Below are 27729 nucleotides of genomic sequence, written 5' to 3'. Positions count from 1 at the left end.
AATAATTGTTAATTAAAAAAAAAAAAAAAAAACATTTTATAAATAATTTGTTTGAAATGACGCCTCTGCCGTCATTTCCATTTAAAATTCCAAACTTCCAACTCTGTATTGCGCTGCCATACGTTTATTATGAAAATAAACGGAAGTATTGCCATATCATTACCATAAGAAAAAGTGACTTTTATCTTAAAACGCGGTGGCATCTTTCAAGCAAAAAAGCATTTTTTATTGTATTTTCTTTGGTTTACATTTATTTGTAATGTATTAATAAATCACACAATTCTCAAATATATATTTTAATCTAAAAACGCTTAAAGAAAGAAATACTTAAAGTAAAATACTATAAAAATGTCTACAAACAATAAGAATTCTTATGAAGAAGATATAGACGAGGCAGAGGTAAGTTGTCAGCATGATTTAAAGCAGTGTAGTTGGTGAAGGAATAGTTCAGTACAGCCAGCCAAACAGCCCTCCCAACCCAATCACAAACAAATTAATGTTGATGTTTATATTTAGGAAGAAGCTTTACTTAAGTCGGACGATGAAGGTGAAGGAGGCAAAACAAATATTTCCTTAAATTTACTAAGACCTCCCTCAGTTTCCTTGACTACAGATTTAATTGATGATAATTCTTTGCTAAATGATAATCTATTAAAAGAATCAGTTGATGAGGGAGAAAAGAATAATTTAACTGATGCAGATTTATTAGAAGATGATGAAGAGATGTTGACTTTAGCTGAAGCCAATAAAGAGGAAGATACTGACGATGAAGATGATGACGAGGACGAGGTGGAAGATGAAGAACTTCAGAATCTTAAAGAATTTGATGCTATTCTAAAAGAATTGGAAGTTAATCAATATGCTTACGATAAATATGTGCGTTTATGTGAATTATCACAGTAAGTTTAGCAACTGAACTTTGTAATTAAACCAATTTTTAAAATATTTTTGTTATTTATAGCTCCACAGGTGATTTGGATAATATACGCAAAGCTTATCTTAGTTTTTCTTCGGTTTATCCATTGACTCCCGAACTGTGGCAAAAATACATTGAGGTGGAGTTAGTGGTGGCTCAAACTACCCAGGAAATTGAACAAGTTAAGGAATTATTTCACAAAGCTTTGCAGGATTATTATTGTAAGAAAAAATCTTATACAAAATGAACTTAATTTTTTAAAAATACCTAATTTATTTATTTCTCTTTTAGCCTGTGATTTAGCTTTAAAATTTGCCGACTTTGCTCAACGCTGCAAGGATCCTAGAGCAGTATGGCAGGAAATTTTAGGTACTTATGGCCTCAACTGTTTAAAAGGTCGTGAATTCTTTAAACTTTATCGTCAACAATTTGCCAAGGATTTAACAATACCAGAGCAGTTAAATAATTATATACAAAGCTTTCTACAGGAACTACGTTTACCTCTAAACGAAATGGAAGAATCCTATATAGAATTTAAAGTTTATTATGAACGTAATAAGGAAAGTTTAAACGAGCACACTTTGGACTGGTCTGTTATTGATCAACGTTACTTTAAAGCCAAAGAACATCTTAACAAGATAATTATATATGAGGATAAACTAAAGGGTTTGGAGGCGCAAGCTTATCGCGAAAGAGCCGAAGTATATTTTGAATATATTAAAGAATCGGATAAATTTTTAGATGAAAATGTTTTACAAACCCTTTACGAACGTATGGTGGCTGATTGCTGCTTAAATGCAGAATGTTGGTTGAAATATATAGATTTTATTGATTATAGAGATGCTTTTGGACGTCCAGAGGATTTGCAAAAATTTGCTTTGTACGAACAAACTCCCGATGATATATGCAAAAGAGCATTGCGTAATTGCACCTGGTCTCCGGAGTTGTATATTAAACGTATGACAATTCTAGAAAAAATGGAGAAACCTGTTCAAGAGGTACAGGAAGTTTTGGAAACTGCCTTGGCGGCTGGTTTTCAAACTCCCGAACCGGCTGTTTCTATTTGGTTGGAGTATTTAACGTATTTGAGACGTCATACGAATTGGTTAAATCCCGATGAGTGTGAGGTCTTAAGAAAAAATTTCAATTTAGGTTGGACTATATTGGGGCAACAATGGGGCGTTTTGGCCGATTGTAATTGTGAGATTTTACAATTCTGGGGACGTTTGGAGTATGGTCCTTTAAGGGATCCCAAAAAAGGCAAAGAATTATGGAACACAGTAATGGGTAACTAATTATAAACAAAAATTTTAAATTAGAAAAAAAATCAATAACTCTGTTCTTTAGAGAGTTCTGATAATTCAACGAAATCAGCTTTATGGATGGAATTTGTTTTATTAGAAATGAGACATGATTTAGAAGCAACACGCAAGTAGGTTTTGTTTTTCTTTAATTTGTTATAAAACTTTCTATTAATTGTTTTATTACTCTAGACTTTTTAGCAAAGCTTTACATAGCCCCGAATTGGACAATCCTTTAGTTATAGCATCCGCCTGGGAAAGATTTGAAAGATGCAATGGCTCTATTAAGACACTCAATAAATGTGTTAAAGAATGCAGCTATCTTAAGCAAAAGTACTTGCTTAACAACTCCTTTAATAAACCTGCCAAAAACACCAATACTTCCAGTAAACCTACTAAAAGAAAACTAAATGCACCTGAAAATGATTCTCTTCCAAAACAGCCAAAACTACAAAAACCCGAAACCACCAACCACAAAGTGGTAACTGAAAGCAAAGAGTCTCAGTTTAAAGAACATGAAAATCAAGAAATTGATCTTACTAAAGATCATTTGCGTATATTTTTATCAAATCTGGATTATAATTTAACGGAAGAGGTTATTATAGAAAATCTGCCTGAATTAAAGATAGTAAATTTGGAATTAATTCGTTCGGCCAGTGGTAAGAGTAGAGGTTTTGGTTATGCTGAATTGGAAACAGCGGTATGTTCGGGGTTTAAAGTTTTTGAAAACTCAAAATAAAGTAAATTTTTATTTCTTTAAAGGCCGAGGTGGAAAAAGCTTTAACTTTGGATCGTAAGAGCATAAATGGACGTCCTCTATTTGTTTCCAGCGTTTTGCGTGATAAGGAACAAAGGCAGAAATTTAAATATAATGCCGACAAAGAATTGCATAAATTATTTATAAAAAGTTTGCCTCAAGATTGTAATCAAGCAGAATTACAGGAAATTTTCGGGGTCTATGGCAAATTGAAAGATGTCCGGCTGGTTTACCATAAGTAAGTATATAAATCAGAACCTTATTTCTTAATATTTTCCTATTATACAAATTCTTAAAGATCTGGTAAATTTAAACAAATCGCCTATGTGGAATACGAGCAAGAGTCGTCAGCAGGTAAAGCTGTTTTGGGCACAGATAATATGAATCTAAGAGGTCATAATGTAAGTATAAAAATCATCTCAGACATACATCTCTTCTATACAAATATTCTTTCCAATTACCTTTATAGATATCTGTGGCAATTTCTGCTCCACCTCCTAAACCCTCTACCAGTGCTGCGCCAAATCCCATTAAAATGTTGGGTTTAGCTCCCAAACGTAAAACTAATGAACAAAAGCCCCGAATGTCCTTAATACCAAATGTAGTAAGAAAAAATCTTAATACAAAACCTGTAGCAGCAGCAGCTAAGCCAGCAGCACAAATTCCTGGAACTCCCAAAAGTAATGATGATTTTCGTAAACTTTTGACAAAGTAGTTTTATTTTTAATAATAAAAAGAAATAAAAGTATTTTTGTAAAACAAAAAGAAATTTTTGAAAAAGAAAACTCAACTCAATTAAAAAGAAAATTAAAAGAAAAACTGCAATAAAGAAAAAACTAAAACTATTTTATGAAAAGAAACATAAATTTCAAAAACAATAATAAATTTACTTAAAAATCCAATGTCTTCTCAAAATCCTAATACTTCAGCAAAAGCAGAAAATTCTTTAATAAAATGTGTTGTTAGCCGAGAACACTTTGAAGAACTATTAAAATCCATTAAAGATAAATTTATTATAGTGGAATTTTATGCTGAATGGTGTGGTCCTTGTAAAATATTAGCCGTTAAATTTCAAGAACTGGCTGAAAAATATCCCGACAAACTAGAAGTTTTAAAAATCAATATTGAAGATTTGGAAGAATTGGCCATTGAATATGATGTCAATCAAATGCCTTCTTATATGATTATGAGAAATGGTGCGAAGTTGGAACAATTCTTTGGCAGTAAACCGGAACAGTTGGATGCTATGGTAGAGAAATATTTGGAAAAGTCAGTGTGAAGTTGAAAATAAAACTAATTTGTAAATAAAAGTTTTAATGGCAAAAATATTCTTTGATGTGTAAAAAGCCACTGCTTTGGAGCCTGGTTTTCAAACTGTGTCTTTCCATTTGATTGGAGAATTTGACTTTTTGGGATGATATAGAGATTGATTAATTCCGTCTGAATGTAAGGTTGTAAAGTCAAATGTCGATTTAGATTCAATAGGATCATTATTATTTAGATTTTATACGTTTTGAAAAATGGTCTTTGAAAGAATGTAGGCTCCAAATTATGCGCCTAAATAGTTAGTTTGAAAGGAGGATGTATATACATCAATTCCAAGGCCACTATCGGGCCTGTGTTAGCTCCTTAACTAGTGCCTCAGATGGGAATCAAACTCACCAGCTAAGGTCTTCTAGACTTGAACACTAACCTACCGGAGGTCACGCCTTAATAGTTAAAATGTAAATAAAAATCCATATCTCAATAGCATCATTTTCATGATGAAAGGAATAAAGTCATTTAGTGTAAACAGTTGCTCCTGGGATGACAGTGATCATCGCAACTTTTACATCATACAGTAGGATGCTTACCAAAAAGGATTTAAGAAAACTATTCCATAATACAATTGGTAACGATTTTGTTTAATGCGGTGGCAACTTCTAAAACGTAATATTTAAAATTTTATTTCGAAAAAAAGCGTACTTTCAAATTTAAATATTTTTTTTTTTCACAAACATGACGAGTAATTCTAAAAACAAAACCACAGACTCAACAACAAAACAAAGCCTATCGGAAGAGTCTGCCACTATTAACCTAACCTCCAATGTAAATCTTCATATCCTGGCCAATAAAAATGACTTTTATAAAATACTCAAAGAAACCAATAATCGTTTGCTAGTCATTGAATTCTTTGCCCACTGGTGTGGACCTTGTAAGATATTGGCCTCTAAATTAGAGCAGTTAGCAGAGGCTTATAAAGGCAAAATATTAATAGTTAAAGTAGATGTAGATGAATTTGAAGATTTGGCAGTGGAATATGATGTTTCCGCCATGCCCACCTTTATGTTAATGAAAAATCAACAGAAATTGGAACAATTCTCAAGTAGTAACGCACAGACTTTAGATCAAAATTTGGAAAAGTATGCTGGAAAGCCAGAGTTAAGTGGAGATAGTAAGGGAAACAAAAGTAAGGAGACTTTGAAAGGCAAGGATAAACAAGGAAGGGGTAGTAAAAGGGAGTAAATGTTTATAGTTCTTGTTTACAGATTTTATCAATGAAATTGTTGTAGACTTTAAATCGAAAATTAAATAAACTTTCCGAATAAAAAACTGTTTTATTTGCATTTAATATGTACATTATATGAAGTAGTCTCTTACCTTTTGTAATTAAAAATGAATATTTCCACGAAGTTCGCAAACAATTATAACACCAACAACAATATTGAACCTAAAACATTGCAGCAATGACAAACTATTAGCATCCATATACCTTATGTACACTGGCACTAACCAAATGTTCGCCACAATTTCTTAAACATACTAGCCAGCAAACACTATTGTTAATGTTGTTAATAACGTTACTAACACAAAACAAAACTTATGCATTTCATTAACACTTTTAACAAACGTCTCACTAAAATTTACTCCCGCACACAAACCACGCACTAAGCCTGCCGCGATTGTCTCATTTGCCAAAGTTTAATAGACACACGAATATCTTTTTGAAATCCGATTGTATACGAACAAAACAATTTAAAAACATTTTAATTAACACTTATTTAAAGTAATTTAACCAATTTTATTTATTTTATATCACAAAAACCACTTAATTTTATTAATTTCTTTACTTTGTCTAGAGCAACAAACAAATTAACAAGTCGACGATGAAAAATAGCGGTAAACTGTTGAAAACAGAGTTGCAATAAACTAAAACAGGGATACTTTTGGTTTTGTTTACATTTGTCAGATGGAGCAGCGACGTCTACTGTTAACAGTACTGTTGACAAAAAAAAACTACATGTTCAGAAAATCGTTAATTTCTGACTTCATAATAACAAAAGTGTTGTGTATATTAAATTTATTTTAAAAATTTAATGATTATGGTTATTAAGAAAATAAACAGTAATATATGAGGATTCTTCCTAAGTTAGATTCATGTCGACAAGGTCTAATTTATTAATAGATATATTAATAAATCAGCACCAAATATTATATATTTGGTGCTGATTACCAAAAGATTCTGATTCCAAATTACGACCCAAATAGTTGAAATTTTATTGGGTATAGAACTACAGGAATAAATTGTAAAATATAATTTTTGTAAATTTGAAAACTCTGGCTATCTGTCAATTATAAAATAATATAAAAAATTTAAAAAATCCCGTAAATTGATTTCAAATATCAAAGAAAATCCGAATATTTTATCAACATGACCTATAATGTACTCAATAAAAACGACTTTGAGCTAGAGCTCGAAGATGCCGATAATAAACTGGTTGTGATCGATTTCTACGCCAATTGGTGTGCACCTTGTAAACTTATAAATCCTCAACTGGAAGAGTTATCGGTGCAATATGCGGATAAAGTCAAATTTCTTAAAGTTAATGTAGATGAATGTGAAGATATAGCCATGGCTTATAATGTCACCAGTATGCCTACATTTGTTTTTGTAAGGGATCAGCAAATAATTGATGTTTTGGTAGGTGGCAATTTGGAGAAATTGATTAAAAATATGGAGAAATTTATGAAAGAAGGTGGAGATACTATAAAGAAGTTTGCGGGTGATGTAGGGGAAGTGGAGGAGGACTTAGAGGTCGATGATTTTGAGTTGGAAAATGATTTAGATGTGGAGAGCTTGTCGGATGATCCTACAGCAGTTTTGGAAGTTATTGTTGATGAATCAATGTAGATTATAATTTTAAATAAATTGTTTTTATAACTTGTTGAGGATTTTTATTAAGTTGTTTTAATAAATTCAGTTATTTGTCAAAAGATTTTAATAGCCCAATATAAAATGACCACTTTGTTTTTGTAATTATTTGTAAAATTGTATTTGTTTTACACATTAAATTAATTCATTAATTTTACACCTCTTTGAAAAACTTAACTTTCAAAATGTGTTTGACAAAATCTTTTCTTTTCTACTAATGCAAAAATAGTTAATTCTAATTTGTAACCAAAGAAAGTAATCAAACTTCCTCCGATTCGCACGACTGACAAAAAGTATTCAATATGAATTGTAAATATTTCATAAAACTACTTTTTGGCGAATGTTATTTTCATAGCATGTGAAGGTGTAATCTTGAAACCTTGTAAAGCTTCTTTGGCGGCATTACTCTGCAATTCAGTGGCAAATTCCACAAAAGCAATATCATGACGATTCGGCACCAAACGTACTTCCTTAAAGCCGGGGAATTGATTAAACAACATGGATAACATCATTTCGTTGGTTTCCTCCGGTAGATTGGTGAGGAAAAGAATTTGATTGGGCGGCTGTTCGGTTTGGGTATTGGGATTGGCATTCTCCGCATTACTAGTCTTTTTCTTTTTGTCTCTGTGGGCAAAAAAAGTAAAATATTTCAATATAAATTCCCTAATTTATAAACAAAAACTTACTTTTTATCCTCCACAGGCTGCACGGGCTTTGGTGGCTTTAACTTCTTAGGTCTTTCCTTGAAGGTACCCTTTATTTTGGCTACCACATCTGAGTCGGTTTTAGCGTATGCTATGCGCATGGGTTTATCATAAAAAGGAAATCCTTGCATAGTGCGGAGGGCATTGGAAGCACTGCCAATTTCTTTGAATATAACAAATGCCTGACCACGCATTTTTAATGTTTTCAACGCCACTATATCCAAAATTTGTCCAAATTGTGAAAAAATGGCGTATAGTGATTTTTTCAATTCTTCTTTTTTGATTTTCTCATTAAGATTATTAATGTATATGGTTTGGTTTGGTCGCACATCCATGTTGCTATAAATTTTTATTTATTTATTTGATATTTTATTAAAAATCTTTATTTTTTTAAGGAAAATTTGTTGAAATGAAAAAAATACCGCATAAAATTTAGACGTTTAATAAACGTTTGTGTGTGTGTGTGAATAAAATGCTTGTTTCAGAAATGTCAAAAAGAGAAACAAAGTGGAATGAAATGAGAATGAGGAATAATTTGGTAAAATATACACATAGAAAAATTAAAATCTATTTGATGTTAAAGAAGTCCAAATAAAAAGCTAATATATTTTGGAAAAATTTTAGTTTATTGATTTTTAAATTTTTTTTGCTTACAAAAAGTGGATGTAGGTATTAAGCGACATGGCCACACATCAAATTTGTTGACTATAACAGTAAGATTTTTAGTGAAAAACTCTCATGTATATATGCCGTAGGGTTCTATAGTTGAAACGAAAAGTCGACTTTTTGCATTTTATGAAAAGTCGACTTTTCGACTTTTTGCATTTAGTTAAAAGTCGATTTTTCGACTTTTTTCATTTAATTAAAAGTCGATTTTTCGACTTTTCGACTTTTAATATTTTATAAATAGTCGACTTTTCGACTTTTTCCGACTTTTCGACTATTTTCGACTTTTTCCGAAGCCAGAAGAGTAAATTTATAATGTTGCCATTTAACATTATATTATTATTATTATTATTACTGTTATTATATTTATTTTTATGTTATTATTAATAAAAAAATTTTATTTATATTTTTTCTATTTGTTGCAATTTTTTGAGTTTTTTCGACTTCTCTATTTTCGACTTTCCGACTTTCCCACTTTTCGACTTTTTTCCATTCTTTCGACTTTTCGACTTTTTTCATAGATGATAGTCGAGTTATCGACTTTTTTGGAACAATATAGTCGAATTCGACTTTTTTCGACAAAGCCGATTTATAGAACTTTAATAGTAAGGATTGTTTAATAAACATTTTATCTTATTAAATAATCAAGATTATTTTTTTGGAGTGTAGAACTCAGAAAAATTCACAATTTAAGGAAAAAGGTGTGCCAAGTTTGTTATCAATTTGGTATCATTGTCTGGCTATTGTGAATATAATCATATTTTGTTTATTTACAAAGTGATGACAATACTTGCTTTACAACAAATGTCTACAACAACCACAGGGAAAATTGTTGTTGTACGGCTATAAAACTGTCAAAAACTACCTATTGTTGTTGTTATTTCAACGTTTAAAAAAATAATCAGCTGTGCTGTATGTCGCCACAATGTTGAAAAATCAAAACGACGTTTTGTATAAAATTGTGTGAGATCGTGCGTGCGTGTGTGTGTGTTCATATTTTCTACATTTTTGTAAATTATTTTTTATACAAGTTTTTCTTTTAATTTTTTTATTTTTATTTAATTTACACGAAAAATATACAATATAAAAATAATAAAACGATTATAATAAAACTACCAAATAGTGCCTCAAATAAAAGACGAAAAATCTTAACAAAAATTTGTTAATGATTTAAAAAAAGTGAAGAAAATATCTAGAAAAAAGAAAAACAAAGAAAGCAAAGAAAGAAAACACAGTTAACAAGAGTGAAAAATTCATTAGAAAAATGTCGAAAAATAAATTTCATACATTACCAAATGCAGATACACATATCGTGGAAGTGAAATCAAAGGTAAAACAACACAAATTTATTAAGTTTAAAGCAAAAACCTTAAATGTTCATAAAAGTAATTGTAGGGAAACTAAAAAGAAAAGTGTTTGTAAAGCTAGCCCTGCTCTTAAAAAAACCCTTTACAAGTTTAGTTTTTTTTCTAGAAATATGTTAAAACATTTCACGGGAAACTTGTGTGTTAAGCCCAAATAGAGTTTGTTTGTTGCATATGAGTATGTAGTATGATTCATGTTTTGTATGCTGTTTATTTGTTGTCGCTCCACCTCCTTCGGCTCTTGCTGTCTTTGGCAACAAAGCCGCCCCTTGTTTTTCAAGTTCGCTTGTATAATATTCGAACTGTATCCAAGATGCATTGTCTCGTAATTAATGTGTGATGAATGCAAATCAATCAAGCTATGCCAAATGCAGCTGTTACTACTTTTTTTGGATCTATTACTTTTAGTCTAGTCTATTGCGTACTTAAGCAAAAAAATAAAAAAAATGGGTGGATCACGATCATATTAGAACAATTGCTGTTTTTTTCAATAAGGCCATAATTTTGGTTATAATCGGCGTCAGTTTGTTTTTGCCAACATAATTTTATTTTAGATTTTTGTTGTTCTTTTTTCAGTTGGTCTCTTGAATTTTTAATTTAATTTTAAAGTTTATTTACTGTACTGTGTCACATTTCATAATTCATACCTGTTGATTCATTTTCATGAATGTGTTCAAAACGGGGTGGGTTGTTGCTTTATTATTGGAATAACAAATAAGATGAGAACAATGTAACATTATTGTTAGTTTTTTGTTAAGAAATATAATTTTTTTACAAATTACAGTTAAGTTTTTTCTCTAATAAAGTTAATATAAATGTAATACTTTTAAGCAAAGGGATTTAGTTAAAGTTTTATTTAACAAGTTGTTTAGTTTTTCTAATTGGATTACAAATATACATATGTATGAATATCTTTACACCGTCTTCGTTACACTTTATCTCTGATCATTCTTAAATGGCGTCCCTCATGTTTCTGTGCATAACAGACTTTTCCTGTAGAAAAATTGGTGTTTAAAAGTTTTTCGTAAAAAATAGTTTATGTTTAAGATTTTTTAAGAGATAAATGTTTTTATAACAGTTTTCTCTGTAGAAAAAATGGACTAGGCTAGAGACTAGTCTAAAGACTAAACTATGCACTAGACTATGGAATAGATTATAAACTGGACTATAGACTAGACTATATTCTAGAATTTAGACTAGACTATATACTAGACTATATTTTAGACTATAAACTAGATTATACACTGGACTAGTCTATTGTCTAGTCTATAGTCTAGTCTATAGACTAGATTAGACTATATATAGTCTATAGCCTATAGACTAGACTATAGACTAGACTATAGACTAGTCTATAGACTAGACTATAGACTAGACTATAGACTAGACTATAGACTAGACTATAGACTAGACTATAGACTAGACTATAGACTAGACTATAGACTAGACTATAGATTAGACTATAGACTAGACTATAGACTAGACTATAGACTAGACTATAGACGGAGGTTCGATTTCCATGTGAAGCACTGGTTAAAAAGCGCTCTACAGGCCTAATAGAGGCCTATGTGTACTTCTTCAGATTTGGTGTACATAAATATCCTACTTTCAAACTGACCAAAAAAATATGTTTATAAATATTTGTATGTTTCTCTCCCGCTTAGTTCGACGCTGAATTCCGACGATTTGGACTTAAACGTACCGAAGAACCACCAAGTTTTGAAAATTTTAATGCTCTCGTCAAACAACTACACGGTCTCGCCAATTTACCCTTTCTAATACGTTACATCGATCCACGCGATCACGAGCTGTTACCCATTAACAACGATGACAATTTCGGCAGAGCTCTCAAGACAGCCCAACCTATATTGCGCATCATCATACAACGTGAAGAGGACATCGAATATGGACTACCAAAACTACAACGCGGTAATTTCAATTTAATTGGCATGCTGAGTCAGACGCCGAACAAAACGAGAGCACCACCAATTTCAATGCCACAAGATTTTCGTCAGGTATCGGCTATTATTGATGTTGATATTGTACCAGAAACACACAGACGTGTACGTTTGCTAAAACATGGCAGTGATAAGCCATTGGGTTTCTATATACGTGATGGTACTTCGGTTCGTGTGACGCCCAATGGTTTGGAAAAACAACCGGGTATATTTATATCACGTTTAGTGCCGGGTGGTTTGGCGGAGAGTACTGGTTTATTGGCCGTCAATGATGAGGTTATAGAAGTTAATGGTATTGAAGTGGCAGGAAAGACATTAGATCAGGTGAGTTTGATAATAAATTTTAAAATTATGATTATTTCTTAATTATTTTATATTTACTTTTATAGGTTACCGACATGATGGTGGCCAATAGCTCAAATCTTATTATCACCTTTAAACCGGCCAATCAACGTACCTTATCCTCTCCGCGTCGTGGTTCCTTTTCACGTACTAGTCAATTGTCTAGTGGTTCGCATCACACTAATCATACCAACACATCCGATGAATTGGAACAAGATGATCAAGATGAGATTGTAGACTTAACCGGCGTAACATTAGATGATAATACCGGTAGCGGTGGTGGCGGCAGTAGTGCTAACGGTGATGGTGTCTTACATCTTTGAGTCACAAACAAAACCAACAACAACAACAACAACAGCAAGAACATGTAATCGTAATGTTTAATATCATTTATTATTTCTATTTGATTTTCTTTTTATTTATCTCTTTTTAAAATTTTCTTTTTAACGTAAATTATGAGGTTCCAAATAGTTTGTCCGCTTGAGATAAATTTTCAAAGTATTATTTCAAAACATCTTAGATATGATATGTTTTAATAGGATTTTAGTGTCTCTTTAAAGTTTTTTGACAATCGCAAGTTTTTTGTTTTGTTTTATTGAATAAAATAAGAAACACTTCTTTTTTATTTATTTAAATTTTTAGCAAAAGTTTTTTTTTACTTTTGTAGTATAAATTGCATGTAAAAAATTTACACAAAACATTTAAGGTAGAAAATGTTTTTCTTTAAGACAAAAAAGGAGAAAGTTTTTGAATTGTAAGGTTTAGACGGTGGATTTTTTAAAACATATTTTTTACATAAAAATGCTAATTTTTAGAAACTTTAGGGAAAATTTGTTTTTTCTATGGAGTAAACATTATTTTTTTTTTCAGAGTACACAAATTTTTCTATAGAAAAAAATATACAGAACTTATTTAGAACACTTTTAATAATGAATAACTGAAAAATGCAATTTACTTTTTTAAAGAAAAATTTCATATACAGCAATTTGTTTATAGAAATAACCGTTATTCACACCGTTTTGAACAGTTATACAATAAAATTTTTATAAAAAACTGTTATACTCACATTTTTGTATAGAAAAAGATGTGATACTAAAAAAACTTTTCTACTAAAGTCTTCTATAGAAATCTATATTATACCTAAAATATTTATTAAAAACTGTTATACAGATATTTTCCTATAAAAAAAACTGTCATGCTAAAATTTTGTACAAAAAATAACTGTTATACTGAAATTTTTGTTCAGAAAAACTGCAATGTACAAAAATTGCAATCGATAAAATTTTTATAACAATTTGTTATAAATAAAACTGTTATACTGCAAATTTTCTGTTTAAACATGTTTTACAAATACTTTTCTTTGGAAAAAATTAATAATGAAACTTTTCTGTAGAAAAAGAAACTGTTATACGTACATTTTTGTATAGAATAAAATGGATGCAGATTTTTTTCAATAGAAATCTCTATTATACTAAAAATATTCAATTTTAAACTGTTATACAGTAAATTTCTTGTAAAAAACTATCATACTAAACTGTTATACTGAAAATTTTCGTCAGAAAAACTGTATTGTAGATAAATTGCAATCGATAAAATTGTTATAACAATTTTCTGTTAAAACATGTTTTACAAATACTTTTCTTTAGAAAAAATTAATAATGAAACTTTTCTGTAGAAAGAAAACTGTTATACGAACATTTTTGTACAGAATAAATTGTGATACTGATTTTTTTAAATTTTTTTCTATATTATTAAACTAAAAATATTCAATTATAAATTGTTATACAGTAAATTTATTGTAAAAAAAACTGTCATACTAAATTTTTTTACAGAAAATAACTGTTATACTGATTTTTTGTGTCAGAAAAATTGCAATCGATAAAACTGAATGAATTTTTTTCAATAATAAAACTGTTATACTGAAAATTTTCTGTAAAAACATGTTTTACAAATACTTTTCTATAGAAAAAAAGTGTAATACTGAAACTTTTCTGTGAGAAAAAATTGTTATACTCATATTTTTGTATAGAAAAAAATGTGATAATGATTTTTTGTTTAACTGTACTACTAAGGTTTTCTATAGAAATCTCTATTTTATTAAAAAATATTCAATTAAAAACTGTTATGCAGTAATTTTCTTATAAGAAAACTTTCATATTAAAAAAAAACTGTTATACTGAAATGTTATACTAAAAATATTTAATTAAAAACTGTTATACAGTAATTTTCTTATAGAAAATCTGTCATATTAAAATCTTTTACAGAAAAAAAACTGTTATACTGAAATTGTTAATGTTTTAACAATTTTAAAGAAAATCAAAAACTTTCCCTTATTTTTTTCCTAAACAAAAACTAATTTCCCTTCATTTCAAAATATTAGACCCACAAAATGTTTTCATTATTATACACGTGTTTCCCCTTTGTGACATTAAAAGAAAAACTTGTGTTTCATTATTAAAATCCTTAAAAAAACTTTATGGTATCAATAATTTAAAAGTATTTTTTCTTTAATTTATAACAAAATCTAACTTAAAATTGTATTATTTTTATTATTAAAATTTTATTTACTTAATTTTCTATTACTCTAATGCCTGCCTTTAACAAAACGTCCTTTAACTAAAAGAAAATTCCCTCCAACCAACAACAACTACGCACCTCTTTATTGTATTTTATATTTTTATTAATTTTTTTTATTGTTTTATTTAAACATTCCATTTAACATCAGTTAATTATAAAACATATTGATAAAAACAAATTATTATACAAAAAAGCAAAAAAGACATATTTTTGTTTAAACACTTAAATTAATTTTAAGAAATAAAAAAAACACATTTTCTAAGAAAAAACACAACAAAATTGTTTTAAAAACAATTTATTAAAGAAAACAACAACAACTACTTAATTTACTTTAAACAAAAAAAAACTTTTTATAAACTCTTAAACTTAAAACTATAGTTCCAAAACAAAAAATTGATATATAAAACAAAAAGATTTGTTAGTTACAAAAACAAGAAAACAAAGAATAAAAACTACACCACTAGCAAAAGAAAGCCTTAAAGATTTTTCTATTTAATAAGTAATAAAGCATAAAGAAATCTATAAATTAGTTAAACTCACTAACTGAAAAAGCAAAAAGACACTTTATAAAAAAAAATACTAAAAAAATTTCAATTAAAAAGCTAAATTACAATAAATCTTAAGAAAACTAGAAAACATTTTAAAAACATTTACAAAATGTAAAAACAATTGAAATAAACGCTTTCAGATTGGCTTTAAAATTGTTTGTGATTAAAAACCCTAAAACAAACAAAAAGAACTAAAACAATAACAATAATCAACATAAAGCATATAAAATATGTTTAATAATTACTTTACATTAACAAAAAATAAATCAACTTTAATTTGCATAAAAAAAACACATTTCTCTGTATTAATTATATATGTTTTTTAAACAGCAATCCAACAACTATTTACTTTAATTTGTAATTGTTAAAACAAAAACTTTTTATTCCTAAAAAAAACAAATCCAAATCATTAAATTGATTATTTACTATTAAATGTTTAATATGTTGTAGTTTCTTGTTTATTTTATTGTCTCTTTTTATTTATTGTTTTATTTTACATGTTTTTCATATTTCTACTTTAATTTATAATATCAATTAAAAAGTAAAACAAACAACATTCCATTCAGACAAAAAAAAAAAAAAAAAAGAAAATTAATCTATAGATTTATTTTTTACAACATTTTCAAATCAAATTCATTTTCATCTATTAAATAAAAAATTTCATTGAAAACATCAACATAAAATAAGCATGTGTCTTATAGTTCTATAAGAATGAAAATAAAAAATAAATAACAAAATACAAAAAAAGTTTTGTTTTATTCAACTAGCCGAGTATGGATCCGCTAGAGTCTTTAATAGAAGAAACGGAAGAAACCAGTTTAAAATGGAATTATATTCTAGCATTGTCAGTTTTAGATCTTGTGTTCAAATACTGTGGCAGATGGAATGCTCAATCGTCTATGGTTCCAGTGCTCAGTAGCTCCATAGTCCCGGTACTATAATGACTGACATAAGCCCTAATAAAACAATGGTCCGTTTTAATCGCTGTCATATTCCTAAGACTACATCCATCTAGCGCAATAAGTGTCCTGGTTGCCTTTGCATCAGGCCTTGTCATTAAGGCAGGCAAGTAATATAATAGCAATGTAGAAGTACTTACTTTAGGGGTGAATAACTAATTAAACTAACTGGTTACAAATGCAATTACCCGACTATTCTGGGCTTTACATTAAATAATACTATTGATAACGACCACTCATTACCAGGTAATGTATTAAATAACTACATTATCTAAATTACTTATTACCAAAATTTGAAAAATTTTTGCTGGACAGTTTATGAAATGTAAGCCAATTACACCTAGATGAAAACTGTATCACAGGTGAAGCTCCTAGGTTTCTAGGTGCCACACTCATTACATAATGCTGCTTGTTGTGTGCTTCTTAATGCGCCTATGATGTTTAAGGAAGCACACTTTTGAGCTTCATTGTACATCTTTCTATATCAGTCCTTTCTCAAGACTTTCCTCTAAACAATACATTTATACTTAAGAATAGGACTATGTGGAAGTTCAGTTAAACTTCTCTGGTTCCGGTAATGCTTTTCACGTATAGTAATTATTAGGTCCTTTTTTCATTCAATTTTTACTCGCAATAAAGGTATATGAATACTTAGAGCTATACCCGCTTTTAACCTTTGGAGGGGCGATAAGACTCCTTTCAAATTCGCGCCCTGTAAATTATCCTGTAATGCAATGACCTTCCAGGTTTACATTGATAGTTGTGCTATTAAGCATGTTGACGATCCAATTCAACAGAAAGCCTTTAACTTTTGCTGCACTAGCTAACATCAAGTCCCTTCGAAAAAACGCATCGAGAGTATAATCTCTATGCTTAAGGCCGCGCGTAATTGATCAAAACATTTTTTGCAACTTAACACTCAGACTCCACAAACACCTAAGAAATACTTTACTTACACGAATAATCGTCGATTGGTTAGTCGAACAAACGCTGTGATCGTTTTCACTGAGTAATAGCTATTTGAGTTGACAGAGGCAGTTCGTTCCCACGACAATTATATTTTCACCTCGGATGGATCCTGAGTTATATTAGAGTGGATTGTTAACTTAATCATTGAGCGAAATTTTTTACCAGGGATGATCTATCGTCAACAGTCGAACTATTTGTTATACACAGCGAAGTTGTTACTACTCATGGTGTTTAAGGATCTACAAATGGTCATACTCGATAATTTAATCCAATTAGGAAAATGGTATATTTTGAGCGCACTCAGAGAAAGTCTTAGAAGGCGATTTATTTTAAATGTTTATTAATGTTAAGGAACAGGGTCCATTGGACAATTCGTTGACTTTATCTTTTAGTTATTATCCATAAAATGCTAACTCTCATACATATAACATTCGTAATCATTATTTTTTTTCGATTGCTTGAGTGTTCCTATATTAATAATAATATTTTTAAGGGACAATCAACTACAAATTTCTTTCCTAGTACTGTAGAATGTAATGAGTTGAGATTATCGAATAAGCATTGGTGGTAGTTACTTGCTAGATACTGAAGACACACCTGTATTCCCAAACAATTTCTACTCTACCAACTGTAATTGATTTTAAATATACCTCCCAGTCAAGCCTTCTTTATGTAAATAAATGTACACATATTTTCGGTACGCTATTAAACTTTAATCTAAAACAAAAGATCTACTAACAAATTTAACAGGTAGCAAACGAAAAACTATTAATTAAATATAAATTGTAATGAAAATATCTATAAAAAAATAACAAATCAAATTCAACGCACTTTCAAATAGATTTAAATGCGTTAAATTTCTTTTTTTGATATCATTTCCAAAAATCGTTCACCGGTTAAAGTTTTAACATGGTTTTAACCACTTTATATCAAGCAGCTCAAGAGACTTTAGTGGAATATTTTCAAAAAACCAGCCTCAATGGTTTTGGTTTACTTTACTATATCAGAAGACGTAAATATCAAAGGTGTGGGATATACTATTTATTTTAGTTTAATTAGTTGTATAATATTTATTAAACTTTAATTTATTTTAGATTATTTTGGTTTATGTTCATCGTAATGGGTGTTACTTTTGCTACTTATGTTTGTTTCACTACTTTGATATCTTTTCTCAGTGATCCTACGGTTACCGCTTTGGATACTCAAAAATATACGGTGTATAGTGTGCCATTTCCTTCGGTGGCTGTGTGCAGTAATAATAAGTTTAGTCGTAAGGCTATTCGTAGTTATGCTTTGGATATGTAAGTAATGAGAGTGTGGCATGGTGCACTTGTATCAAAACTTATTGCATTTGGTATCGGTGATAACTTCACTCGATTTATTTCGAACTTTCTCAGTGATCGCACTATGCGAGTTGTTATATATGGGATCTCATCAAACGAGTTCAAGTTTAATTCAGGGGTACCGCAAGGCTTCGTTCTTTCTCCTACCCTATTTTTTATCTTCATAAATGATCTTCTATGTCAAACTTCCAACTCTATCTACTTTTTTTTTGCCGATGACAGCAATATCTGCTATTCCTATTCATTAAAATGTAGGCCAAGCCCTCTAGAGATTGGAGTAGTGAGGCGCAATATAAATGAAGCGATTAATTTCACGACTTGATAAAAATCTCTGAATGGGGTCGTATAATCAGAGTCGATTTTAACGCCCGCAAGACTCAATGTTGTTTTTTTTAACGCATAAACGGAGATTATGTTAGTTCATCTATATTTATGGGTGGTGTAAATATTAAGGAATCAGAAACTCTTAATGTTCTGGGCATGAAAATTAAGTGCGATGTCCGATGGACTAAACACATTTTCCAACTGTCGAAAGAAGCATTCAAGTGTCTCGGTTTTTTGAAACGGAAGAACATACTTCACTCTATCTGATCTCACTATTTACACCACTTATATTCGACCGAAAATGGAATACAACCCCCATGTATGGGCCGGAGCTTCGAAGTTTATTGTGGAGCTACACGACCGCGTATAAGAGAGGGCAATGGTATTTATCGGTGGGGTAAGTTCACTGGAGTATCGTCGCAATGTGGTATGTATTTCACTGTTCTATCGATACTATAATAGAATGTGCTCCTCTAAAATTAGGGAAATCATTCCCGATACCCGTATATTTTTACGTAGAACAAGAATACACCCATTTGTGGTCGATTGGTCAATGGAGCGCACAACATATTACAGAGAAAATTCATTTTTCAGCCGAACTGTTGGTATGTGGAACAAACTTCTTGCAGAAGTATTTCCCGCCACTCTTGATGTGAAAAGGTTTAAATTAAATGTCCACAAATACTACTCCCTCTATCCTCCCTCCCACAACATGTTTTCCTAGTTCCAGCATAATGCACTGCATGAGTAGGGTCATCCCCTGAGTGCTGGTCCAAGAAAAAAATATATATAAACAATAATGTCTCGGGCCATTTTTGTGTAAAAAAACCTTCCTTCTTTCGATGAGAGAGGTTTCGATGGGAGGTTGATAACAGTAATAACTGGACTCTGAATGCTAGTACAACATACTAGTCAGGTTGGCCTCTACTTCAACTAATTCTGTAGCAATTATAATGGCAAGGATAAAGAGAAAACGGTTTTCAAACTCCTCTTCAAATGCCTTTGTAAATATGTTCATCTGGATCTAGAGTCTAGACTTAAAGAACCAATTTGATATTTCTAGAGTATGGACTGAATTTAATACTATATTAGCTTATATATATATCAGACGAATGGTATAGTCATGTCAAAATAGAGTCCCTTGGACTCCACTTGACAATTTGCGCATTGTAAACAAATAAGTTTCAGGAAAAAAAGTCAAGAATGGATTCAGCGGATGCAAAACAAGTTCTAGAAAGAAAATCGTGTAATATTATTTTGGATTATTTATAATCTTTTTCTTTAGCACATTACGCAGTTCGGATTATAATACTCCAGAATATTGGGAGCATAAGTTACAACAGTTATCGGGTCTTTTGAATACAGATTCTATAGATTTTGATGAAGCCTTAAAGTTACACACTGATTTGGAGAGCATATTTGGGGAACCCTTCAATACTCGAAAGATTATCAAAATGTTGACACCAAAATGTGAAGATTTAATTGTGAAATGTTTTTGGGCCGGTGCAGCTATCGATTGTCGAGAAAAATTCCAGTTAATGGCCTTTGGAGATGGAGCCTGTTGTGTATTCAACTATCAATACAAAAAGTGAGTGAAAAACTGAATTTTAATATTGCAAAAATTTCATCTATTTTATTTTACACTACAGAAATCCCGAATCTTTATACTATCCCAATTCTACGGGTCCCGAAATGGGCTTAACACTCATCCTTAACTCTACCACTTCAGATTATTTTTATGCTGAAGATAGTACAATTGGTTTTAATATTAAACTATTTGGTACACAACGTATACCTGATGTTTCAATGGGAGAAATGGAAGAATTTCATGTTTGTCCAGGAGAAGATGTTGATGTAAAATTGACATTAGTTTCCCAGCACACCGTAGAAGATGCCCGTGCTCATAGTGTTCGAAAAAGAGGATGTTACTTTCCCTATGAACATAAAGAGGCGGCCTTTGATAAATCGGAATGTTTGTTAAAGTGTAAAATACGCAGTATAGAATCGTTGTGCAATTGTATACCGTTTTATGCCTCCAAAGATGATATTGATTCTAAGAAAGTGGATGAGCTTAAGGAGCAGTGTACTCTAGCTAATTCGGAATGTTTGGAACGTTATAGAGGTAAATAAAGGATTTTTTACATGTTTTCTGTAATTCTTTTGTAATGTGTTTATCTTTTAGTTACTTGGCAAACTTATTACCCGGTAAATGTCGATATAAAATCTCATTTAAAGGAATTGCTTTCGGATTCTTTAACCTGTTCCGATTGCTTTCCATTGTGTTCTTATAATCGTTATTATTATCGTAAATATGTTAATCGATTAAGACATACCTTTAGGCAGCATATTAATCAGAAATATTTGTAAGTTGTTCCTTTCCGTTTTATAAAAAAAAGATCTGTTAACTTTATTTAATCCCACATTTTTCAGAGGTTCTATAACTAAACTACCACGCGAATTGAGTCTTGTTAAAATCTTTTATCCTTCTGATATAGCCATCAGATATCAGAAGAATGTTCTTTATAATTGGTATCAAATTTTATGTAAGTTTAAAGTCGTTTTTTATTTTTTCATTAAATAGTTCCTATTTTTCTTGTTTTAGCCAATATTGGTGGTGTTATTGGTATTTGTATGGGCTGTTCCCTTATAAGTGGCATTGAGATAATATATTTTGGTTGTTATCGTTTGGTGGAGAGGTATTTGAAATTAAAGAATCGTAAGAAATAAAATTGTTAAATATTAAATGAAAACACTTTCTTACAATTTCACTAAAACTAGACTACATAGTACTTTAATACAGGCAATAGTACAGACTATATAATAAGGTTCAGACAACTAGTCCAGACTAGTCTATAGTTCACACTATATAGTATGGTACAGTCTACTATATACACTAGAATATAGGGTAAACCTATGTTATGTTCATTGACCAGACTAGACGGAAGTACATATATACTATAGACAGTAGTCCAGACTAAAGAATACGCTATAGTCCAGACCATGGATTAGGGAATAGTCTAAACAATATACTTGACTATGGTCCAGACATTAGTCTAGGCATTGTTGGATTATTTTTCAGATTATAGACTTGAATAAAGTCCAGCTTATTGACTACAATATAGTCCAGCCATTACACCAGACTATAGAATGCAGAGTAAACTTTAAACTATACTTGACTATAGTTCACACTATCGACTATATTATTAACTAGACTATAGTGTAGACTATTCACTAGATTATAACTCAGACTGTTGACTAATACAATAGTCCACTCTATAGACTATAGTATTACATTACTATATTAAAGTCAAACAATATTCTTACTATAGACTACAGATTATTAATCCTGACAAGTCTATAGGTCAGACTATATAGTAAGGTACAGTCCACTATATACACTAGGATATAGGGTAAACCTTAGTTCTGTTTATTGATCACACTAGACGGAAGTATATACTATAGACAATAGTCCATACTAAGGCCATAGTCCAGATGATTGATTAGACTTACAACCAGTTTATGACCACATCTTTTATAATAAGATCATAGGTTTTTTTTAAATAAAATATGATCTTCAATATTCGGCCGTTCAATCTACTTAGCACAGACAGCAACCATTTTATTAAGAAACCAGTATTGAGTATGAGAAAAAATTAATTTTAAATTCAAATAACTTTAAATCGCGTCTCAAGAGAAGAAAGAATGGTAACAAACACAATACAAAAACGGCAATATGCAAGCAGCTTAAAAACAATTTGGTAACAATAACTTCTTTACAAGACAAATAAAAAGCGACTATTCAGTTCATTACGGACTTGGCTAAGAGACGCACGTTGTTAACGCTTGAAATAAAAACTCGAAGAAAATTAAAAAATAAATAAAAATAAACGGTACAAAAAAACTAATAAAATATAAAAATTTATATAAAAAACCGCATTTTAAGAAAAATAAAATTAACAAAATAATACAAGTTATTGTTGGTACTTGCCTTTTGTAAAAAAAAGAGCGAGCTGTTTTGAAAGAAAGAGTTAAACGGGCCTTAAAAAATAAGAGTTAAAAGCTAGTGATTTTTTTCGTTTTATTGTTGTTGCAGTGACGTTAGTAGTAAAATAATAAAAAAAAAAAATAAATTGTTTTGTTGGTTGAATTTTTTTTGTGGTGTGATTGAATGCAGTGAGCAGCAGTGAATGAAATGCTGTTGACATTTTGTTTGCAATATTGTTATTATTGTTGTTGCTGTTATTAACGTCAAACGACGTTTTTGCACAAACCATGAAATAGTAGTGATTTATAAGAAAGATACAAAACAGCAGCAGCTCAAACAAAAAAAAGGAAAGCAAAGTGTAATGTGAGACATAAATTGTGGTGGCCATAAACACAATTCAATTTATATAAAAAAGAAAATAGAATTGTTAAGAAAACAAAAAAACATTGAGCGTCACAAGAGGAGTAATGGCCATATGCTGGTTTTTAAAATAGCATTTGTTTATAAATTGTTTAAAATAAAAAAGTAAACCAAATCAAAAACCATCATTTGCAGCAATAACAGAAGCTTAAACAACAACAAGAAAAACTAACACGGAGTACAGACTTATGGAAAGGAAATAAAACTAAAAAAAACTAAAACAGCAACAGTAACTTCAAAACAAGTACATAGTGCAATTGTAGTAGTACAACAATCAGTGTAATGTATGCGTGTCTTCTTCTTGTGAACAATTTTTGTTTTGATTATTTTACTTCTCTTATTTTTTTGGTAAATTTTAAGAAAGTTATGCGTTAAGCAAGAGTTTTAAAAGAGTTATTTGTTTAAGGAAGAACAGAAATAGCAATTATATTAATGATCTCTATTCAAAAATGAGAAAATTTGCATAATTTTAAAGAAGAAACGTGATTAAAGCTGCTTGCTTATGCACGCAGTGTTTTTGTATACAACACTTTAAATGCCAAAATATGCGAACTTTTTAAATATTCAAAATATTATTCAAATTATTGTTATAAATAGATATTTAACTAATATATACCTAGATTTAACAAATATTTCTAAAAAAAAAATTTAAAAGATGAATCATAAAAATTTCTGTGATTTTAGAAAAATGTTATAACTTACATCGATTGTATATGGTACAGACTAGACTTTAGTCTACATTATATAATAGAATAGAATTCAGACTATAGACCAGATTACATACTAGACTATAGACTACACTATAGAATAAACTTTAGACTAGACTATAGACTAGACTATAGACTAGACTATAGACTAGACTATAGACTAGACTATAGACTAGACTATAGACTAGACTATAGACTAGACTATAGACTAGACTATAGACTAGACTATAGACTAGACTATAGACTAGACTATAGACTAGACTATAAACTAGACTATAGACTAGACTAAAGACTATACTATAGATTAGACTACAGACTAAACTACAGACTATACTATAAACTAGACTATAGACTACACTCTAGACTAGTTTATACTCTAGATTATACTACATAAAATTATTGACTATTCCCGTTCATTGAAAGACCAAATTATATTCTATACTAGACTAAGATCCAGAGTGGAAAATAGACTACAGACTATAATACATAATCTAAAATGCAAATAGCTACTTAATAGTCTAAAATTATAAACTAGATATGTAAGTATACTCTTTCAATACTCTGTCTTGCAGTTTTTGACGGAAAAAGCAAAACATATGTAGACAACAACAGCGAAAATTACAACCTACAAATAAAAAAAAAAGATCCAACACAACAACAATGTTTTCTTCAAGTTTTTTATGTAGTTTTTCAAGCAGTTGCGGCACCAGTGAAGTAGAAAGTCTTCCAAGTCTTTCTTTTAACACTTAAAATACAGACCACACCACAAAAACAACCACAACGAATGCAATTTAAAGAGAAGTAAAAAAATAAAATAAAAATAAAAAAATTAAGGCGGAAATTTTCACGCGCGTACTTAAACAATTTGACAAAATTTCTTTAAATAATTAAATTTAAAAAGAAAAAAATGTGTTAAAATAAAAAAGTCTATAATTAATATTAACAAAAACAAAAATACAATTTTTTGTTCAACAAAACAAGAAAACAAGTCACTTTTATTTTTTAACACAAATAACAACAACTACAGTAAAACTGCAATTTAAATAATTATATGTGGTATATTGTATGATTTGTTTGTTTTTTTTCTCCCAGTTTTGCAAATATAAACAAGTTTTTTTTTCTTCTAATTCTAAAGTTTAGGAGAACAACAACAAGTTTCTTTTAGAGAAGCACAAAAACAACTATAAACAATCTAAACTAATAATCTAATGCAAGAAATAAATATTATATAAAAATTTTAAAATTCAAAACCGTTAAAATACAAGATTTTGATTTTATTAATGCTGCACTAGAAAGAAAGAACAAGACACACACGAATTGGCGTAAGAATAAATAAATAAATAATATTAAATAAATAAATATTTATTTATATATTTTTCGAACACATCAACGAACATGTCGGATATTTACTATTGCAGTAAGGTAAGTTGTACTTTTTTTATATATATTTTTATATATTCTACAACAAAAATTGTATGGTTTAGACTTTACTACACCATAGAATAGACAGTAGATTAGAATATAATCCATATTTTGAACTATATATAGTGCACACTTTAGAAAAGACTATAGTCGAGATTATGCATTAAACTATACTACAGATTAAGGAGTAATTAGTTGCTAAGATTACGGAGTAAACTTTAGTAATATCAATAGACTTGATTATAGTACATATTATAGTTCAGGCTATAAACTACACAGACTTTAGACTTGTCAATAGATCAAAATATAGACCATTGTCTAGACTATAAACTGAACTATTGTCGGACTTTAGATTAGACTATAGTTCACATTATCAACTAGAAATTACATCAGATTACAAGGCATACTGTAGACTTGATTATAATTCAAATTATAACCTAGATCATAATCAAGACTACAGGCCTGTAGTACAATTGCCTGTACAACTAGACTGTTGTAGAGACTATATTATGAACTAGACTAGACAATGTACTGAATTATAATCCAGAGAATACTCTATAGGAGACATTAAGCTAGACCATAGACCAAAATTGACTATAATTAAAAGTATAGTTCAGACTATATAATATTTTAGACTATAGAATAGAATTAAAAAAGGGAAGACAGCGGTTGAACATGGTTGAAATTGTATTGTAAAGTTCAGACTATAGTTCCGACTACAGACTAAACTTTAATACAGACTATATAACAAACTATAGTGAAGACTATTTATCAAATTATAGACAAGATTTAAGTCCAGGTTTGAAACTTGACCACAAATAAGACAACATTTTGTAGGGTACTATATGATCAAAACTGCCCGACTTTACTTTCTTACTTGTTTTATTCCATTCTATACCAATTTTATTTCATATCGTGTATAAAAGTTTTTGTTTTTATATTTTTAAGTTAAACTTGATAAGAATTGTGGCTGTAGGCCAGTTAGCCTTGTTAATATACTATGTATGTCTGTGGTTAGGTTTTGTTGTTGAAAACTCCAGTTAAAAAGTTGTCTAAATGGTCAACAGCAACAACTCATGTGTATAGAGTCGGTACAGTGAGAGAAAAGTGGGAGTAATTACCTTAAAAAACACGTATTAAAAAAACTAAAAATAACTGTAACAGTTTTAATTGCAATTTAAAGAGAGTGGGAAAAGAGAGGGTTTGATACGGTTAGAGGGATCGCGAATTAAAGAGTAAAAAGTAACAGTAATAGGAATTTCAAAATGACCATGTTGTCTGTGGCTATTGGTGGTGGTTAGTTAGTTAGTTGTCTGCACAAAATAAGAAGTTTTCCGCGTTCTTTTTGTTTTCTTGTTTGTTTTGCATTAGCAGGTGTTTTTTCTTGTTTCTTTTTCTTTTAACGCTATTGATTATTCAACATCTTAATTGCTATTTAGAGGTGATTAAATTTTTAAATTATTGTTAATATATAATTTAATTGTGTTAAGATTTTATATAACAAAACACAGTTTGAAATTCAAAGGAAAAAAAACGAGGTCTGTTTAAACAAATTAAAAAAACATAGAATAGTTTGTTGTTAAGTGATAAAATAATGCATTTTTCTAAATTAAATATTAATATTTTTATTAATATCTAATCAATATTAATATTAAATATTTTTTTAAGATTAAACCTTTTAATAAATAGTTGATTTTTTAATAAATTAATAAACATTAACTGTCAACTTAAATTGTTTAAAGTTGTTTTAGAAAAATTCCTTAACTTGCAATATTTTTAACTGATATTTAAAACAAAAAATATAAAAATAATAAATTAGCAAAATATTATTTTTTTATTATTTGTCAAAAAACAATGAAAATACCTTGAGTTATTTTTGGTTTCGTAAATAAATTTTCAAGTATAGGCCTTGTAAACAATTAAAGTTATAATAAATAATTTTTAATAAATGCTGTTATGATTTTCAGAAAAATGCTGACAAGATTTATATTAATTGTTTACAGAAGAGCAAAGTTAAATATAAAGATATTTTTAATGTTAAGAATGGTAGACAAAAGACTAGATTGTAGACTAGAATAGACTACAAACTAGGCGAAAGACCAGACTATATACTAGAATATAGCCTAGACTATATGCTAGAGTATGGACAATACAATATAATAGACTATAAACTAGACTATAGCCTCGACTATAGACTAGACTATAGACTAGACTATAGACTAGACTATAGACTAGACTATAGACTAGACTATAGACTAGACTATAGACTAGACTATAG

At 29.6% G+C, this 27729-nt stretch overlaps 7 protein-coding genes across 12 annotated transcripts in view; 6 read left to right on the top strand and 1 right to left on the bottom strand.

Moving 5' to 3' along the window:
- The first annotated feature begins 227 nt into the window (after positions 1 to 227).
- Positions 228 to 4300, top strand: LOC111691124 (squamous cell carcinoma antigen recognized by T-cells 3). The gene is made up of 10 exons (XM_023453767.2): positions 228 to 399; positions 517 to 899; positions 962 to 1137; positions 1208 to 2203; positions 2264 to 2348; positions 2410 to 2917; positions 2980 to 3212; positions 3273 to 3375; positions 3444 to 3654; positions 3904 to 4300. The coding sequence occupies exons 1-10, from the start codon at positions 349 to 351 to the stop codon at positions 4251 to 4253; spliced, it is 3096 nt and encodes a 1031-aa protein (XP_023309535.2). The 5' UTR covers positions 228 to 348; the 3' UTR covers positions 4254 to 4300.
- A 108-nt stretch (positions 4301 to 4408) lies between these two features.
- Positions 4409 to 5577, top strand: LOC124418770 (thioredoxin-2-like). Its single transcript, XM_046946133.1, has one exon. It carries the CDS (start codon positions 4973 to 4975, stop codon positions 5477 to 5479), a length of 507 nt encoding a protein of 168 aa, XP_046802089.1. The 5' UTR covers positions 4409 to 4972; the 3' UTR covers positions 5480 to 5577.
- Positions 5578 to 6103: 526 nt separating this feature from the next.
- LOC111691119 (thioredoxin-2) lies at positions 6104 to 7172 on the top strand. 2 transcript variants are annotated; one of them, XM_046946134.1, is made up of 2 exons: positions 6104 to 6885; positions 6940 to 7172. In XM_046946134.1, the coding sequence occupies exons 1-2, from the start codon at positions 6666 to 6668 to the stop codon at positions 7143 to 7145; spliced, it is 426 nt and encodes a 141-aa protein (XP_046802090.1). In that variant the 5' UTR covers positions 6104 to 6665; the 3' UTR covers positions 7146 to 7172. The 2 variants fall into 2 exon arrangements, with proteins under 2 accessions (XP_046802090.1, XP_023309530.2); XM_023453762.2 differs by having other exon boundaries at positions 6118 to 7172.
- An 86-nt stretch (positions 7173 to 7258) lies between these two features.
- LOC111691140 (U1 small nuclear ribonucleoprotein A) lies at positions 7259 to 8337 on the bottom strand. The gene is made up of 2 exons (XM_023453785.2): positions 7853 to 8337; positions 7259 to 7790 (listed from the first exon to the last, which is right to left on the bottom strand). The coding sequence occupies exons 1-2, from the start codon at positions 8203 to 8205 to the stop codon at positions 7493 to 7495; spliced, it is 651 nt and encodes a 216-aa protein (XP_023309553.1). The 5' UTR covers positions 8206 to 8337; the 3' UTR covers positions 7259 to 7492.
- A 1264-nt stretch (positions 8338 to 9601) lies between these two features.
- LOC111691136 (partitioning defective 6 homolog gamma) lies at positions 9602 to 13541 on the top strand. The gene is made up of 3 exons (XM_023453780.2): positions 9602 to 9866; positions 11562 to 12179; positions 12245 to 13541. The coding sequence occupies exons 1-3, from the start codon at positions 9801 to 9803 to the stop codon at positions 12518 to 12520; spliced, it is 960 nt and encodes a 319-aa protein (XP_023309548.1). The 5' UTR covers positions 9602 to 9800; the 3' UTR covers positions 12521 to 13541.
- Positions 13542 to 18231: 4690 nt separating this feature from the next.
- Positions 18232 to 21708, top strand: LOC111691118 (pickpocket protein 11). Its single transcript, XM_046947244.1, has 6 exons — positions 18232 to 18551; positions 20203 to 20505; positions 20567 to 21039; positions 21100 to 21280; positions 21348 to 21460; positions 21520 to 21708. Exons 1-6 carry the CDS (start codon positions 18358 to 18360, stop codon positions 21642 to 21644), a joined length of 1389 nt encoding a protein of 462 aa, XP_046803200.1. The 5' UTR covers positions 18232 to 18357; the 3' UTR covers positions 21645 to 21708.
- A 1009-nt stretch (positions 21709 to 22717) lies between these two features.
- LOC111679343 overlaps positions 22718 to 27729 on the top strand; it is a 45561-nt gene continuing 40549 nt past the window's right edge. The window contains exons 1-2 of one of the 5 annotated variants that reach the window (XM_046945677.1): positions 22718 to 22807; positions 25165 to 25451. In XM_046945677.1, coding sequence (XP_046801633.1) covers positions 25425 to 25451 — 27 coding nt within the window. In that variant the 5' untranslated portion in view covers positions 22718 to 22807; positions 25165 to 25424. Of the gene's footprint in view, positions 23607 to 25164; positions 25452 to 27729 lie in introns of all 5 variants that reach the window. The other 4 variants (XM_046945676.1, XM_046945675.1, XM_046945674.1 and 1 more) reach the window with 4 other exon arrangements.

This window comes from Lucilia cuprina, chromosome 3 (assembly GCF_022045245.1).
Source record: "Lucilia cuprina isolate Lc7/37 chromosome 3, ASM2204524v1, whole genome shotgun sequence".
Classification (NCBI taxonomy): domain Eukaryota; kingdom Metazoa; phylum Arthropoda; class Insecta; order Diptera; family Calliphoridae; genus Lucilia; species Lucilia cuprina.
This window is presented reverse-complemented; position numbering and strand designations above follow the sequence as displayed.

What these genes read in the sequence shown, in the direction of transcription:
- LOC111691124 (XM_023453767.2), top strand. Translation starts at nt 349, where the DNA reads ATGTCTACAAACAATAAGAATTCTTATGAAGAAGATATAGACGAGGCA. An exon ending in AGCTTTGCAGGATTATTATT is followed by an intron (nt 1,138 to 1,207) that starts GTAAGAAAAAAT and finishes TTTCTCTTTTAG; the next exon opens with CCTGTGATTTAGCTTTAAAA. An exon ending in AATTCCTGGAACTCCCAAAA is followed by an intron (nt 3,655 to 3,903) that starts GTAATGATGATT and finishes CTAATACTTCAG; the next exon opens with CAAAAGCAGAAAATTCTTTA.
- LOC124418770 (XM_046946133.1), top strand. Translation starts at nt 4,973, where the DNA reads ATGACGAGTAATTCTAAAAACAAAACCACAGACTCAACAACAAAACAA.
- LOC111691119 (XM_023453762.2), top strand. Translation starts at nt 6,666, where the DNA reads ATGACCTATAATGTACTCAATAAAAACGACTTTGAGCTAGAGCTCGAA.
- LOC111691140 (XM_023453785.2), bottom strand. Translation starts at nt 8,205, where the DNA reads ATGGATGTGCGACCAAACCAAACCATATACATTAATAATCTTAATGAG. An exon ending in CAGCCTGTGGAGGATAAAAA is followed by an intron (nt 7,791 to 7,852) that starts GTAAGTTTTTGT and finishes TTTTGCCCACAG; the next exon opens with AGACAAAAAGAAAAAGACTA.
- LOC111691136 (XM_023453780.2), top strand. Translation starts at nt 9,801, where the DNA reads ATGTCGAAAAATAAATTTCATACATTACCAAATGCAGATACACATATC. An exon ending in TCGTGGAAGTGAAATCAAAG is followed by an intron (nt 9,867 to 11,561) that starts GTAAAACAACAC and finishes TCTCCCGCTTAG; the next exon opens with TTCGACGCTGAATTCCGACG. An exon ending in CAGGAAAGACATTAGATCAG is followed by an intron (nt 12,180 to 12,244) that starts GTGAGTTTGATA and finishes TTACTTTTATAG; the next exon opens with GTTACCGACATGATGGTGGC.
- LOC111691118 (XM_046947244.1), top strand. Translation starts at nt 18,358, where the DNA reads ATGTTCATCGTAATGGGTGTTACTTTTGCTACTTATGTTTGTTTCACT. An exon ending in ATGTTTGGAACGTTATAGAG is followed by an intron (nt 21,040 to 21,099) that starts GTAAATAAAGGA and finishes TTTATCTTTTAG; the next exon opens with TTACTTGGCAAACTTATTAC. An exon ending in TAATTGGTATCAAATTTTAT is followed by an intron (nt 21,461 to 21,519) that starts GTAAGTTTAAAG and finishes TTCTTGTTTTAG; the next exon opens with CCAATATTGGTGGTGTTATT.